The sequence below is a fragment of the Bidens hawaiensis genome, unplaced genomic scaffold, assembly GCF_021521415.1.
Source record: "Bidens hawaiensis isolate Kalapana, Puna unplaced genomic scaffold, B.hawaiensis_p1.1 tig00035842_1, whole genome shotgun sequence".
NCBI lineage: Eukaryota > Viridiplantae > Streptophyta > Magnoliopsida > Asterales > Asteraceae > Bidens > Bidens hawaiensis.
The window spans coordinates 5,245-19,964 of record NW_027496221.1 but is presented as its reverse complement, the minus strand read 5'-3'; the positions used below and the strand labels follow the sequence as shown (position 1 = coordinate 19,964).

The window sequence follows — 14,720 nt, the reverse complement described above, 5'->3', positions numbered from 1 at the left end:
TAAATAAAAATAAGGGTTTTTATTCCTTTATTTTATTTTTGTTTCAACTAACTAAAATATTTAACAAAAAATACTATTAACACTAAACTTGAACAAGTATTGGTTTTATTTGTTTTACGTGTCGATTAAACGATTTTCTTAAACTTTATTTTACATATTTTATAGTTCGTCTTTATAATGATCAAAACTTTTTACATGATTTAAAAATATCCCATCGTCACATGGTTTTATATCCGCGTTTCAACGTTTGATACCTCGACTTTAAAATATTTTTGTTGGCCTACTAATTTATGTTTGCGAATTTGTGTTGGTAGCGCTGATACTGGCGGAATTTGTGTTGGTTCACAGCTGTAAAACGCCCGTTTTGTTGGTTCTACATATGATAATTTGTTGTATTTTGACATTGACGAATTTATTTCTTTTGTTTTTTATGTTGTAACTTGATACAGACTGACTTCGCATCATTTGCAGCGAGTTTGTGGTTTAACGTTTTTACTTAATTTTTTTTTGTTTGATTTAACGGTCCCGTCGCGAAGCGCGGAGACCTAAATGCTAATTATTATTATTATTATTATTATTATGAATTATACAAGTAAGAATTATACACCAATTAATTAACTATAAGAGCATTCTCATCCCACCCCTCTTTTTATGTGATGGGTGTTTTTATAATTTAGTGAGTGATTTAGTGTGTTGTGAGTGAAGAGTTTTTATATTTTAGAGAAAGTAGTGATTTTTCTGTATATTTGAAAAGTTACTATTCATCTCCTATAATTTTTTAATATATTTTGAAAGTGGTTGTGAGTGAAGGAAAGAGAAAAGGTAATGATAAAAGGTATAAAAAATATTATTTAATTGAAATGGAGAGAGAAAATACAGTGAGTTTTAGTGTAATTTTTGGTCTAAGATAGGTGGTGGGATAAGAATGCTCTAACTAGGGTTCACACACCTCTTTTCTTCCATCAGCCGCCACAGGTAAGGTAATTATACAGTCATTCATTTTAGGCTTTTTTTTCTTTGTAGTTTACACTTGATTCAATTTCAAACGCTTAATTTTATAATAATATCCTCCCACTGTCGCTCACTCTCACAGAAGAGGCAACTGCCTCGCACATGTTTAGTCTAAATAAGCAGTTTGCACCAAAATGATCATTTTGTTTTTCTGTTTGATTAGAGGTTTAAAGTAGATATTTTTGTCTTGATATTTATATTATTATTATTATTATTATTATTATTATTATTATTATTATTATAATGGGTTTGAATTGTAAAGTAAGAGATTTGGATTTGATTGTGACTAGGGGCTCCAAGTTGATTGTTTGTGCTCCCAATTATATGTGATGTGATGTAATGGTATCCAATGCATCTGTTGATCTAGTTTCAAACCTCTTGTTATATGAACAGGAGGTTCATTGCTCAAATGGAATGAGCCTTTGTGTTATTTTCTTGATGTATAATATGCAGATTCTTCATATGATATTTAAAGGGATTTTTGCAGACCGTTAAAATGAAGGACTTGGTGGCCCTCAGGTTACTTTATTTTCTTTATCATCTTTTGATTGTGTAGACACTAATGGATTGTCCTAATCAACCTGCTTTAAAGTTATAATAACGATGATCTTTATCTTTTATTATTATTACTGTATCGTATTTCTATCAACCTGAAACGTCGAACCAACCGCAAAATTTTTATGTGTGGTCCTATATTAAATTTAGTAATATGAAAATAGTGAACCCATCCACCACTTACAGTTACACCAGGCTCATAAATCGCCGCCGATCTCTACTACAGTCGGGTACATCTTCACCGCCGCTTCATGTCGTTAACTATTCAAACTGTGTTTGAATTGAAATCATCTCAAGATTCATCCTGTAATTTACTATTAGCCCTCCGGTAACCAATCCTTGCTCGGCTATCATTGTTCAATTTGTTTTGAACACTGCTGCTCAATCAGGTTAAGGTGTTCATTTAAATACTGTGTTCTATTTATCCTTTTATTGAAAGCACACCAGGTGTTCGACTTTATGCCCGTGAGTGATTTGTAGGGCATGATTTGCAAAATACCTTTCTTTCTACTATGGATGCTAGAAATTAGGCTGCCAAAATTGCATTTAAACACGTCTAACCATCCTCGGTACGCGTAACCGGCACTGGAATGCGTGTAACTTGCATTAAGAACGCTCAACCTACGCTGTGCGCGTAACTGAAATGCGTTTAATAGGCACCAGAAACCAGAAGCAAAGCTGAATTGGCCCGACTAGAAATCCGTTCCGACCCCAACCCCTCTTGACCCGAACCAAAATAACCCTTTTCTGAACCGTCATGTTCTAACACGTGAACCGAACCGACCGCGTTTGCCAGTCTACTAGAAATAAATACATCAGAATGTTAACAAAATTTAATAATATTCTCCTTGTTTTATTTTAGTTAGAGTGAATGCTTCCTCACGTCTAATTTTTCTTAGCTTTGCTTCATAATTAGTTAGGCTGGATGCTTCACAGTGTTTGATTTATCTTCTTTCTTATTGTCTTCAGGCACAGAGTAGAATACGTTTTGCAACCAATACATAGGTCACTTACAAGCAACAATCATTAGTAACAATAAATTATTCCATGTCTCTTGCATTGCTTCATGCTCTTTCACGCCGCCATGCTCACGCTACTATATTCCTACACAAGAATTTGATCTGTGACTGCATTAAAAGTAAAAGTTCTATTGGTATACAGTTCAACAAAGGTAACTCTTATGAAATTTTAGTGTCTTCAAACCAGAGAAAGGTGATCTTAACGTGCTTGTCTTTGTCTAATGCTTACTTCCAGGTGGCATTAAAACAACAATGTTAGGTTCCAATCTTTTCAACATAGTTTCACACTCTCATCATTCTACATTCGAGTATAGAAGATGGTTCTCATAGCTCCAGCTCAAGATGATGTCAGCAATAGTACCATAGATGTTGGTACTGATATCAGCAAATTTGAAAGTGGAAAACCTGTTGAGTTTAGCAAAGTAGATGCACAATTGCTTTCAACTGTACTTCTCATTGGTCGCCCAAATGTTGGCAAATCTGCATTGTTTAATCGGTTAGCTATTCTAATATATGTGTCATAAAGGTTATACTTGTTTATGCATTCACATTTGGCTGTTATGAACATGATATTTTAGTTTAATAAGAAGACGAGAGGCACTTGTGTACAACACTCCTAATGATCATGTGACTCGTGACATACGCGAAGGGATTGCCAAATTGGGTGATTTACGGTTTAAGGTTTTGGATTCAGCCGGCTTAGAGGCCGAGGCTTCATCTGGTTCAGTTCTTGGTAGGACTGCAGAAATGACAGCAAATGTTTTGAGAATGTGTAATTTTGCACTCTTTCTTGTTGATGCAAGGTTAGTTTATCTTCATTAGGTTTTGAAGTTGGTTTTTGTTCACAAGCACTAGTTTTTGGCATAAGAACAAAATAAATCTATGTGAATTTGCTAAATGTTTTGAATCCTTTTTGTTTTATCTTCATGTGATACTAAGGCTTTTTATATTGACTGCATTTCATGCTAATTGCTATTACAAGTCTAAGGGCGTTAGCAGGATCGTGTTGGCGGGTCCAACCCAACACAAACTCTGAAATTTGACACAAACCCGGACATGACCCATACCCAAAGATTGTCTTAGACACGTGAACCCGAACATGACATGCATATTGACCCGAAAGTTTTTTTTTTAGTTTTTATTGTTATCACATATTAATACTTTTTATATACATTATTATCAGAAAAAAAAAGAAAAATACAAATCTATTACATTTAAAATTGTTAACTATGAAATCTTATGTCAATTTTCGTTTTAGTTTTAAATTTTGGCATAAGATACCCAACCAATTTAAATTATTACATAAAAAGCATTAAAAAAGGGGGTTACACGGGCCAACCCGCTGGGTTGACCGGAACATGACTCGTTTTGCAGAAATTCACACCCCTATTTACTATTTGCTAAGCATGTCTAGCGTTTTGATTTACCTTTGATGTTTAGATGTTGTAGCAAGCACCACTTTCAAGTGATGCACATGGTTACATGTTTTTTTGGTTTGCGGCTCAACCTTACCCAATGTGTACCAAAGTTTTCATGTTTTTACTAGCTAGTGAACCCTCTGATACACCTACCTTGACATCTCTAGTTTTTTGTTCTATTCTTTATGATCTTTCTTCAATATAAAATTAAAAAAAAAAGACATGGGTGCATACCGTACATTGACAGGTGTGTACGACATGTATATAAATCACATATAAAATAAGTGGAAAATGGAAATGCTTTTATGGTTCAGTCAAGCAAAATAACAGCTCACAAGTGGAAATCTCAGTTAATGTGTTTCTGTAAAGACAAACGGAATAACAACAATAAATCTTAACATTGTTATAACCGAGAAATCTACATGTTTTAAAAATTCTCTTTGGTTATCGAGTGTAAATTGACGCTGCGTGCAAAGTAATAATTTGTTGATCATACATGTAAAGGATGATGACCAAAAAAGGAAACACAAAGGATTGAAGGGTTTAGGTTGAAATTCACCTAAAATGAATTCTAATCATACAATCTTTTACATTGCTTTATGCAAAATATTAGTTTGGTATTTGTAATTACTAATAATAGTTTGTTTGTGTGATGTAGAGATGGGTTGCAACCCATGGATTTGGATGTTGGAAAGTGGCTAAGAAAACATGCTCCGGGACTCATGATTATTATGGTAATGAATAAAGCTGAATCACTTGATGACGGTTTCGGGTCGGTTATTTCGGCTGCTAGTGAGGCCCATACATTAGGGTTTGGTGATCCCGTTGCTGTCTCTGCTGAAACTGGTTTAGGGATGAATGATTTGTATGATGTTCTTAGACCATTGCTTGATCAACATATGCTAGTTCATAGTGTAGATGGTAAGATTATTTTTTCCTTTTTGTCCTTAACTTAGGTCAATAATATTTAGGTCCCTTAACTTTGGAATGTTTCACTTCTACTCTTATTTTGTTGATATTTTTTTAGGTGTGTAAACGAACCGAACGAACACAAACGGAGCATGTTCATGTTCCTTTGTTTTACTCTAAACGAACAGACGTAAAAACACAACAATTAAATGAATATGGTTTTCTTGTTTCTGCTTGTTCGTTAAAAATTTGAACCTGTTTCTGCATTTAACTCTAACCGAACAAATGATTAAACACGAACAATTATATGAATATGTTTTTTTTGTGTTTGTTCGTTAAGAAAATGAATGTGCTCGTGCTCGTTTATGTTTGTTCATTTAACTCTCAGTGAACAAAAGATAGAACACGGACAGTTAAATGAAAATGATTTTTTTTGTTTGTGCTCGTTTGTTAAGAAAATGTCCATTCGTTTAACTCTAACCGAACAAACAGTTGAACAGCAACACTTAAATGAAAATGGTTTTTCTATTCATGTTCGTTTGTTAAGAAAATGCACGTGTCCGTGTCTGTTTATGTTCGCTTGGCTCTAACCAAACAAACACGAACAAAAGAATAAACATGGTTTTTCTCTTCGTGTTCGTTTGTTAAGAAAATGAACATTTTCGTGTTTGTTTTTGTTTATGTTCATGATTGAACAATAACAATTAAATGTACATTTGTTTAGGTTTGTTTGTTAAGAAAATGAAAGTGTTCGTGTTCGTTTAACTCTAAAGGAACAAACGATCGAGCACAAACATTTAAATGAGCATTTTTTTGTCGTTCGCTAAGAAAATGAACGTGTTCGTTTTATGTTCATGATATAAATGAATGGTTCACGAATGTAAGTAAAAGATTATACTCAACATAGATAAACAAAAATAAGTGAGATAAAATTAATTAAAAGTAAATGTGAACATTGTGTTAGACCTAAAAAGTTAATAAAACTATACAAAATTGTAACGGGCCTATAAATATTAATTAATATCTTTACGAACATAAACAAACGAACTTGCTAGATCACTTGGTTGAGGCAGATGCCTCTTAGAGGGGAGGTCTCAAGTTCAACCTGGGTAAGGGAGTAGTTTAGAATTATTGGTGTAAAGTAGAGTAGGGGTAACATTGTTAAAAAAAATACAAAATAAATGAAGGTTCACGAACATAAATAAGACATGTGTTCATGTTCGTTCGTTTAAATTAATGAATAAAAACTTCCATTCATCTTTGTTTGTTTATTAGTTGAACAAACATAAAAGAAATTCCCACCGGAACAGCTCACGTACAGTTCACTGAACATGTGGTTCGTTTACAAGCCTAATAGTTTTTACTTATTTTAATTATTTGTTGCTATTTTGCATCTTCGAAGCTGCTGATGAAACTAATGATGAATGTGAGTCTTGTGTGGAAGAAGAGTCAAAGCTACCACTCCAGTTAGCATTTGTGGGCCGACCCAATATAGGAAAGTCAACCTTGTTGAATGCGATTCTGCAGGAAAATCGTGTTTTGGTGGGCCCAGAGGCGGGCTTAACAAGAGATTCGGTTAGAGTTGAGTTTGAATTTGAAAAAAGAACGATATACATGGTAATTCAAATTTCTAAATTTGAAAAGTCATCATATTATCTTAATCATTGATTAGTTTTGCTTTATTCTATTCGTTACTTATATAAAGGCAAATACTAAAAACCAAAATACTTTCTGTTTTCACTCAAAAAAGTCTCTTTAAGATTATTTTTCACATAAAAATCAACATGCTTTCTGTGTTTTTATTTTTTGTTTTTTTTTATCTATCTTTTTTTTTATCATAAAAGTCCCTTAACATGTTAATTTTGAAGAACAAGTATCTTTTAATTTTGATTTGATGTAATCATGAAAACATTGTTTGACACATTATACATTATAATAACAATAAAAATCATTTGCTTACAACTAACAGTTTTTATTTTTACACATCATTTTATATTCTTTTAGTTTTTTATTTTATTTATAGTTACGCATCCACGCAGATGTATTATTATGATATTGTTTTTGAAAGATTATTATCTTTTATTATCAACTTATTGAAATGAAAATCAAGAAAAAACGAACAATGAATCCTAACCACATCTCCAACTTATAACATCAACACATCTCAATTCTTTCCTCACGTAGCATTAAAAAGTTAATAAAAGCTAACAGTTTTGTTCAAGTTTAATATGTAGAGGGACTTTATTGAAATGAAAATCAAGAAAAAACGCACAATGAATCCTAACCACTTCTCCAACTTATAACATCAACACATCTCAATTCTTTCCTCACGTAGCATTAAAAAGTTAATAAAAGCTAACAGTTTTGTTCAAGTTTAATATGTAGAGGGACTTTAATGTGTAAAAAGTTGTTAATGGACTTTTGCAAGAAAAAAAAACCATAAATTATGTTGGTTTATTTATACCATTTTTTTTTTTTATATAATCCAAAATTTGGTTGATTTTTAGGTGGACACAGCAGGTTGGATGCAAAGAACAAAGTCAGAAAAAGGTGCATCATCTTTGAGCATTGTACAATCTAGAAAAAACCTGATGAGGGCTCACGTTGTTGCTTTAGTCCTTGATGGTCACGAGGTTGGTCAAAACATGCTATTTGTCTACTTTCTATGGATAAGACATTAACTATATGAAAGTGCTGATATCTCTAATGCGCTTTTATGGGTGAAAACTAGGTTTCAAAAGCTAGAAAAAGTTTGACACATGATGAGGTAGTGATAGCAAGGCGAGCAATAGAAGAGGGACGGGGCTTGGTTGTGATTGTGAATAAAATGGATCTTTTAGAAGAAAAGTTACATGATAGGGTTGTTAAAGCTGTTCCTGAAGAAATTCAAATGATCATTCCTCAGGTTTGCTTGTAGTGCATGTTATCTTTCTTTCATGGTGTAAACTAGGTTAACAAACATGCATTGTTGTTGACAGGTGACAGGGATACCGGTTGTGTTTGTTTCAGCACTAGAAGGGAAAGGTAGAATAGCTGTAATGCAGAACGTCATTGAGACATACCAAAAGTGGTGTTTGAGGTTATCAACTGCTCGCCTTAACCGTTGGCTACGCAAGGTTAGTTACTGTTCACACCTATTATTATTATTATTATTATTATTACTATTATTATTATTATTATTATTATTTTAATTTTTTTCGTTTTTTGTCCGGTCTGCCAATTCCAGTATACTGATATCCTAGCAGATTAGTCTAAATACAAAACTTTAATAATAGTTGTGGGCAATTTAATTTACACCTATACATACTTGGAGAATATCATATATATGATGCAAAACTAAAAATATCATATATGCCCCTACGAAGTAGTTATAATATCAAATGCACCCGATTCATTATAAACAAATTTAATAAATGACCATTTGCTTGTTGTCGTTTATCAAAATAGTAGGGTTTAGACAAATATAATGGAAAGGGATAGAATGGTCATTAAGTGTAAATTCGTCAAAGCTGGGAAAGTTTAAAAGTTTGTAAGGGTAGTAATGCTAATAATATAGTTTTTTATATAAGATGATATAGGACTGTAAGAATATAAATACCCATTTGGCTCATTATGAGTAAAACACCACCAAAATTGATAATCTTTTATATAAATAAAAGGGTTGAAAGAAAGGGTCTGAGTTGACTTGTCAAAACATTGTTTCAGGTAATGAGCAGGCATTCTTGGAAGGACCTAGCAGCACAGCCTAAAGTGAAGTATTTTACTCAAGTGAAAGCCCGACCGCCCACTTTTGTTGCATTTGTTAGTGGAAAGACGAGACTTTCAGACACAGACTTGAGGTTCTTAACAAGATCTTTGAAAGAGGACTTTGATATGGGTGGGATCCCTGTTCATATATTGCAACGAGCGGTTGTGAAAAATAGCAGTGGTAGTAGTAGTAATAGCAGTAGCAGTAGCAAGACCAAGAAGTATGGTGGGAAAGTTGTTGCGGGAGAGGCATCTGATAAGAGGATACTCACAGTAGACACGACTTAAATACGCTGTTATGAGTGTTCGATACTAATAGAAATGAATGTCAAAGATAGGTTGTACATGTGTTTTTGCCATCGATTTAATGTTTGCTTTATGGTTGACGGCCGTTTAACATTTGTCTTTTCATGAACAATTCTTATCAGTTATTAAAATATGATCATTATCATCGTACTCAGTATATCCCACTAATAGCAAAGCTATGGCAGGGTCTGAGGAGGTTAAGATGAAGACAGCCTTACCTCTACCCTTTAGAAATAAAGAGGCTGCTTCCGATGAGACCCCCGGCTCGATAATAGTTTTGCATCAAGCCTTGGACATAAGGCACATAACACTCAACCATCGGGACACCGCCGATTGGTGCATGTACCCTTGTCTTTCGGCTATCAACGTAACCACATGATGCCTAAAATAACGTCAAAATTAGTGCAATTTCACTTTTGCCCACCCGAGGGTAGAGATGTTCAACGAAACCGGTTCCTGGAACCGAACCGGTGGATCCGAACCGGTTCCTACCCGTTTTTTGTAGGAACCGGACCCTATCTGATTCAACCCGATGATCCGTGACCGGTTCTTGCATTTCTGAGTGGGGGTGGGTAGGAACCGGAACCGAACCGGAACCGGTTCTGGAACCGAACCGGAACCGGTTCCTAACCGGTTCTAGCCGTTGGATCGAATATAGCCGTTGGAAATCGTTTTTTGGCCGTTTTTTGACCGTTGGGGTCAAAAATAGCCGTTTTTTGGCTCCCTCAAGCACCCAACTACTAGTATAAATAGGTATTTGGTGTCATGGGTTCATCACAACACTCAAAACGCAAACCCGAACGCAAAAAATACAAAAAAAAACGCTATTACAACGTTTTGAGTTCTCTAATCTCTTGTTTTCTCTTCTATATTCATATTTGTTGTTATGGCTGCCTCACAATCATCGGTTGGTCAAGGTTCCAACGCCGAACCAAGTTTCGTTCGTATTGTACCTCATAATCGTAATCAAGAGATTTGGTGCAATTGGGATTTGGTTGAATTGAGTGACCATTCATTGAAGGCTCGGTGCAAGTTTTGTGGGATTTATTTAAACTCACTTTCGAATTCAAATTTGAAGAAACACATCGAAAAACCGTATTGCAAGGCGTTGAAAAAGAACGTCGATTCGCAACAAACGCAAATGGATAGTGAAGGCTGAATATTTACATACCAAATTGATCGAGTTCAAGATCGTATGGCGAAGTTTGTGATTCAAGAAGCTTTGCCGTTTAGCCACTTCGACAACCCTCGCTTAACCGCCATGATTCGAGATACGCTTCAACCACAATACACTCACGTAAGTCGTCATACTCTTAAACGTTATTGTTTAAAATTGTGGAAGAAGGCCAAAGAGGTACTAATTGCATATTTTGAAAATATAAATACGGGAATAAACTTAACTAGTAATGTTTGGTCGGCTCCACATGGTCTACCTGAATCTTATCTTTGTGTCACCGCTCATTGGGTAGACCCGTCATTGTGGGAAATGATGAAACGCACCATTGCTTTTGAACTCTTTGAGTATCCACATACGGGAGATAATTTGTTTGAAATTTTAGATTATGTTATAAAAACTTATAAACTAAAAAATAAAATATTTTCAATGGCATTTGATAACGCGTCGAATAATACATCGGCGGTTGATAAATTAAAATTAAAATATACGCCGATTTGCAATGGTGTATTTTTTCACTCAAGGTGTGTTGCACATATCATTAATTTAATCGTGCAAGACGGACTTGCTTCGGATGAGGTTACATCGGTTATAAACGATTTTAGACTAATGATACATGAAGTTTTTAAGAAAAGAAAAAAAAGACAAATGGAATATAGAAAATTTTGTAAAGATACGGGAAGAAAAGCTTTGGGAGCTAACTGGGATGTACCTCATCGATGGAATTCCACTTGCATAATGTTTCAAAGTGCTTTGAAACAAAGAGAAACTTTACAAATGTTTCATTCTAGTCTTGCCGAGAATGATTTGGCAATCCCCTTTTCAAATGAGAAATGGGAAATTATCAATGACTTATCGACTTTTCTTGAAGTTTTTAAAACATCAACTACGAAACTATCGGGAACGTATTATCCGACAAGTCCCTTGGTTCTTTCGGAGTTATTTTTAATCGTTAACAATCTTAAAGAATTTGAAAATAAAAGTCCAATGTTTTCAAACATCATATTACCAATGAAGTTTAAATTAAAAAAATACTTTCTTGAATTGCCACCGGTTTTTACTTGCGCCGCCGCTTTAAACCCAATGTTAAATGTTACGGGGGTTGAATGTGTGATAGACGAAATTTTTTCAGCCTTAGATATGCATGAAGTTGACCCAAAACTTTTCAACAGAGGCAAAAAATGATTTTAACTTGAATTTTAAATTTATGTATGACTTTTATTTAAATAAATATGGGTCAAACATACACATGCCTATGCCGGGGGGGTCTTCATCAAGTTCAAGTGCTACTAGAGTACGAGATCCCATGATTAGCCTTATGAACACCGTTCGCAACGTAACGGCTAAAAGACAAAGGGGTAACACCCCTTCAAGCGAACTAGGAAGGTATAGTGCAAATGATTACTCTACCGGTTTATCCGAAGAGGAATATGGCACTTTTGATGTTTTGGCTTGGTGGAAGGTAAAGAAAACCGAGTTTCCGATTCTTGCCACCATGGCCCGTGATTTACTAACCGTCCAAGCTTCTACGGTAGCTTCGGAATCCGCTTTTTCTCTTAGTGGCAGGGTAATATCGGTGAGAAGAACAAGACTAAATTCAGAGTCGGTGGAGATGTGCATTTGCTTAAAGGATCACTTGGACTCAATCGATCGTATTCAACACGTAACCACTCTCGAAGATGAAACACCACTTGATGTTCGAGTGCACGACGAACAAGAAGGCATTTCTACAAGTAATTCCGAGGAAGAAGTCGCCGCTCAATAATTACGACGAACAAGAAGGCTTTTCTAGAAATAATATGTCACAACTTTATATTTATAAGTTTAATGTTCCCACTGATGAGTATTCCTCATCAGTTAATTGTTTATTTTTATGTTAATTGTTTTTTTTATTTTTCATGTTATACAAATACGAATCGTAGTTTAGAATCCAAATCGCAAACGAAAAACGAAAAAAAAAAAATTTTTTTACACTGTAACCGGTTGGAACCGGTTGCGGTACAGGAACCGGGTTAGGAACCGGTAAGAACCGGTTAGATAGGTTAGGGGTCCGAGGGTGGGAGAACCGGTTCGGTTCCCTAACCGGTTCGAGCCTGGAACCGGTTTAAAAGGGGGTTTTGAATATAGGAACCGGTTAGGAACCGGTTCCAGTTCCTAGTCCCAAACCGTTTTGAACATGCCGACCCGAGGGTTCACACATATATGCATTATATGCGCGCACCGCATAAGCTATTTTAAACTCTACTTTTTTTTAATCTGAAATTGCTAAACTATTAAAAAAACTTACACTGTTAAATCATAAAATCGTAGAAACTGGTAGGTGTGGTTTGTCTTTTTTAAACTGTGGCTAGCGGTTTTGTCTAAATCACGGTTAAATGTGATTTTCTAATAGAATTTAAAGATGGATGAAGTCCTATAAGGTCTATGATTGATGATATGTGAAAATAAATGTGGTTTGTTAAAGAGAATTTAAAGACGGTTTCTATCATAACCATTTTTCACGTTATCTTTACTTCACGTAAGTGACACGTTATTGCATCTCTAGCTATTTTTCAACCGTGAAATTGCACTTCATTCATCCCAGTTCATCTTTCAGCCGTTTTATATTTTTTATTTTTCCTTGAAAGTAAATTATTTACAGATTAAAAAACATAATATAAAATAGTTAATTAAAGCTAAAATAAAATTATTTTCAAGGCTTAAAATTCATTAATAAAAAATATATCATTAATAAAAAATACATAAGACATAAATTAAATACTAAATTCATAAAATATGAAAACTGATCTGTCATATTGGAATTATCTGTGTCGGAGTCATGATATTGAACCTGAACCGGAGCCGGGGCTGTAACCGCAATTGCAATAGCAAATATGTGATGATGTTTTAGAATATCCCACGTGGCGGTGTGACTTGAAACCGGCAGGAAGAAAAGAGGTCTTGGGTCGACTAACAAAACCCGTTTTTTAGTTGGTTTTTGGGCCGACTAACACAAGCTGGGTTCGTTAGGGTCAAAATCTTGTTTGATACTAGTAATGAAAATATGAGGAGATTTTAAGCTTGTTTCTTTCAATGGCATGTTTGGTCTCCTTCACTTTGACTTCATCTAAACCCCTAATAATTCAGGTCGGTCTGCTTATCCTCATCCTCTTGAATCTTCTTCTTTCAGCAAGTTTTTAGGATAACTATAAGTTTTACCTACTACAAAATAGTTTGATTGAATGTTAATTTCAGTTTTATTATTATTAATTATTATTGTGCTGGACTTTTTAATCCTATGGATTATTTGCTTTTAACAAAATCAAGAATATTAGGGATTTGATCTGCCTTTTCATTTCCTGGAATGCTTATTTATGTTACCACTTTACTTACATTAGCATTATATATGTTTGGATTTTGATTTTCTTTTAATTTGTTCAAAGGATATACAAGCACAAAAAAACAGAAAATCGCAGGCTGCTTTTTAGTTCATCAACCTTCTTAAATGGTATGTCACTCACACACACACACACACACACACACACACATATATATATATGGGAGGGTTATTTTGAGAACCACGGTGAGTTTTAAGAACTTTAAGAACTCAATTTTGAACCACACATTTAATTAAATGATATAAAATATGTGACTTAGATTAAATTTAATTAAAAAATGAAGCAGGAGAGAGTAAGTATTTTTGATAATTACACAAGTTTAAACGTTAGTTACACATGTGTAAAAAGTCGATTCGGTGTGTAAAAAAATTCCGTAATTTTTTGTACATCACTTACACTTACGTATTACACATGTGTAAAAAAAATTCGAAAAAAAAATTTTATTACGTTGAGTTCTTTCGAGTTCTTAAAACTCAAAGTGGTTCTCAAAAGAAATCAATCCTATATATATATATATATGTTATATATTGGATTCTGTTTTCTTTATGACTGTATGAACAACGTCTGTTTCATTTTACTTACAATTATAATTATAATTTCAAGGAATATGTTTTCTGGCTCTCAAATCGCACATGCTTTTGACGAAGCTGCATCACAATACTACTGTTGCTGCTGTTTTTCATAATTATCAAGTATTTTGTACCCCTAGAGTGATATCTGGATTCTGGGTTGGACCAGATGTTGATGATGGTTGGGGTTTTGTTGAAGCTACTCTACTGTAAACCAAATGTTTGATTCTTAATTCGAAAACAAAATTATACCAAATGTTTTTGTTGGCTATTTTAGACGACTTGCATTGACTTCTTGATATGAAGAATATACTTTTATAGGTTTAGTTTGCTTAGTTTCATTAGTAATAGATGAAACCAATTAAGTGTAAGTAAGTTTGTGACTGACTTTGTATTATGGCAAGAGTTTGGTAATCTTTTCCAACTAACAACCACATTCCATACCCGGTTCTTTAACCATAGTGCTTGTGGGTTTCTCGGCGAGTAGCAGGACATCAGTTATGCGTGCTAAATGATGTTTAAGACTCGACCCGAAACTTATTTGAATTCGTTTAGAGTAAATTCAAACATTAGGTTCGGATCAACAAAAAGTTCACACCTCTAATGAGTTTATGAAATTATGTGATCAAAGATTA

The 14,720-nt window shown here is 34.2% G+C and overlaps 1 protein-coding gene and 1 long non-coding RNA gene across 2 annotated transcripts; both read left to right on the top strand.

The window, feature by feature from the left end:
- Positions 1 to 2,676: 2,676 nt before the first annotated feature.
- Positions 2,677 to 9,058, top strand: LOC143587712 (uncharacterized). The gene is made up of 9 exons (XM_077068921.1): positions 2,677 to 2,737; positions 2,821 to 3,081; positions 3,164 to 3,388; positions 4,662 to 4,924; positions 6,315 to 6,529; positions 7,420 to 7,545; positions 7,644 to 7,817; positions 7,891 to 8,028; positions 8,618 to 9,058. The coding sequence occupies exons 2-9, from the start codon at positions 2,903 to 2,905 to the stop codon at positions 8,945 to 8,947; spliced, it is 1,650 nt and encodes a 549-aa protein (XP_076925036.1). The 5' UTR covers positions 2,677 to 2,737; positions 2,821 to 2,902; the 3' UTR covers positions 8,948 to 9,058.
- A 4,133-nt stretch (positions 9,059 to 13,191) lies between these two features.
- Positions 13,192 to 14,149, top strand: LOC143587713 (uncharacterized). The gene is made up of 3 exons (XR_013144952.1): positions 13,192 to 13,265; positions 13,572 to 13,626; positions 14,120 to 14,149. It is a non-coding gene; the product is annotated as an uncharacterized LOC143587713 (long non-coding RNA).
- Positions 14,150 to 14,720: the final 571 nt, after the last annotated feature.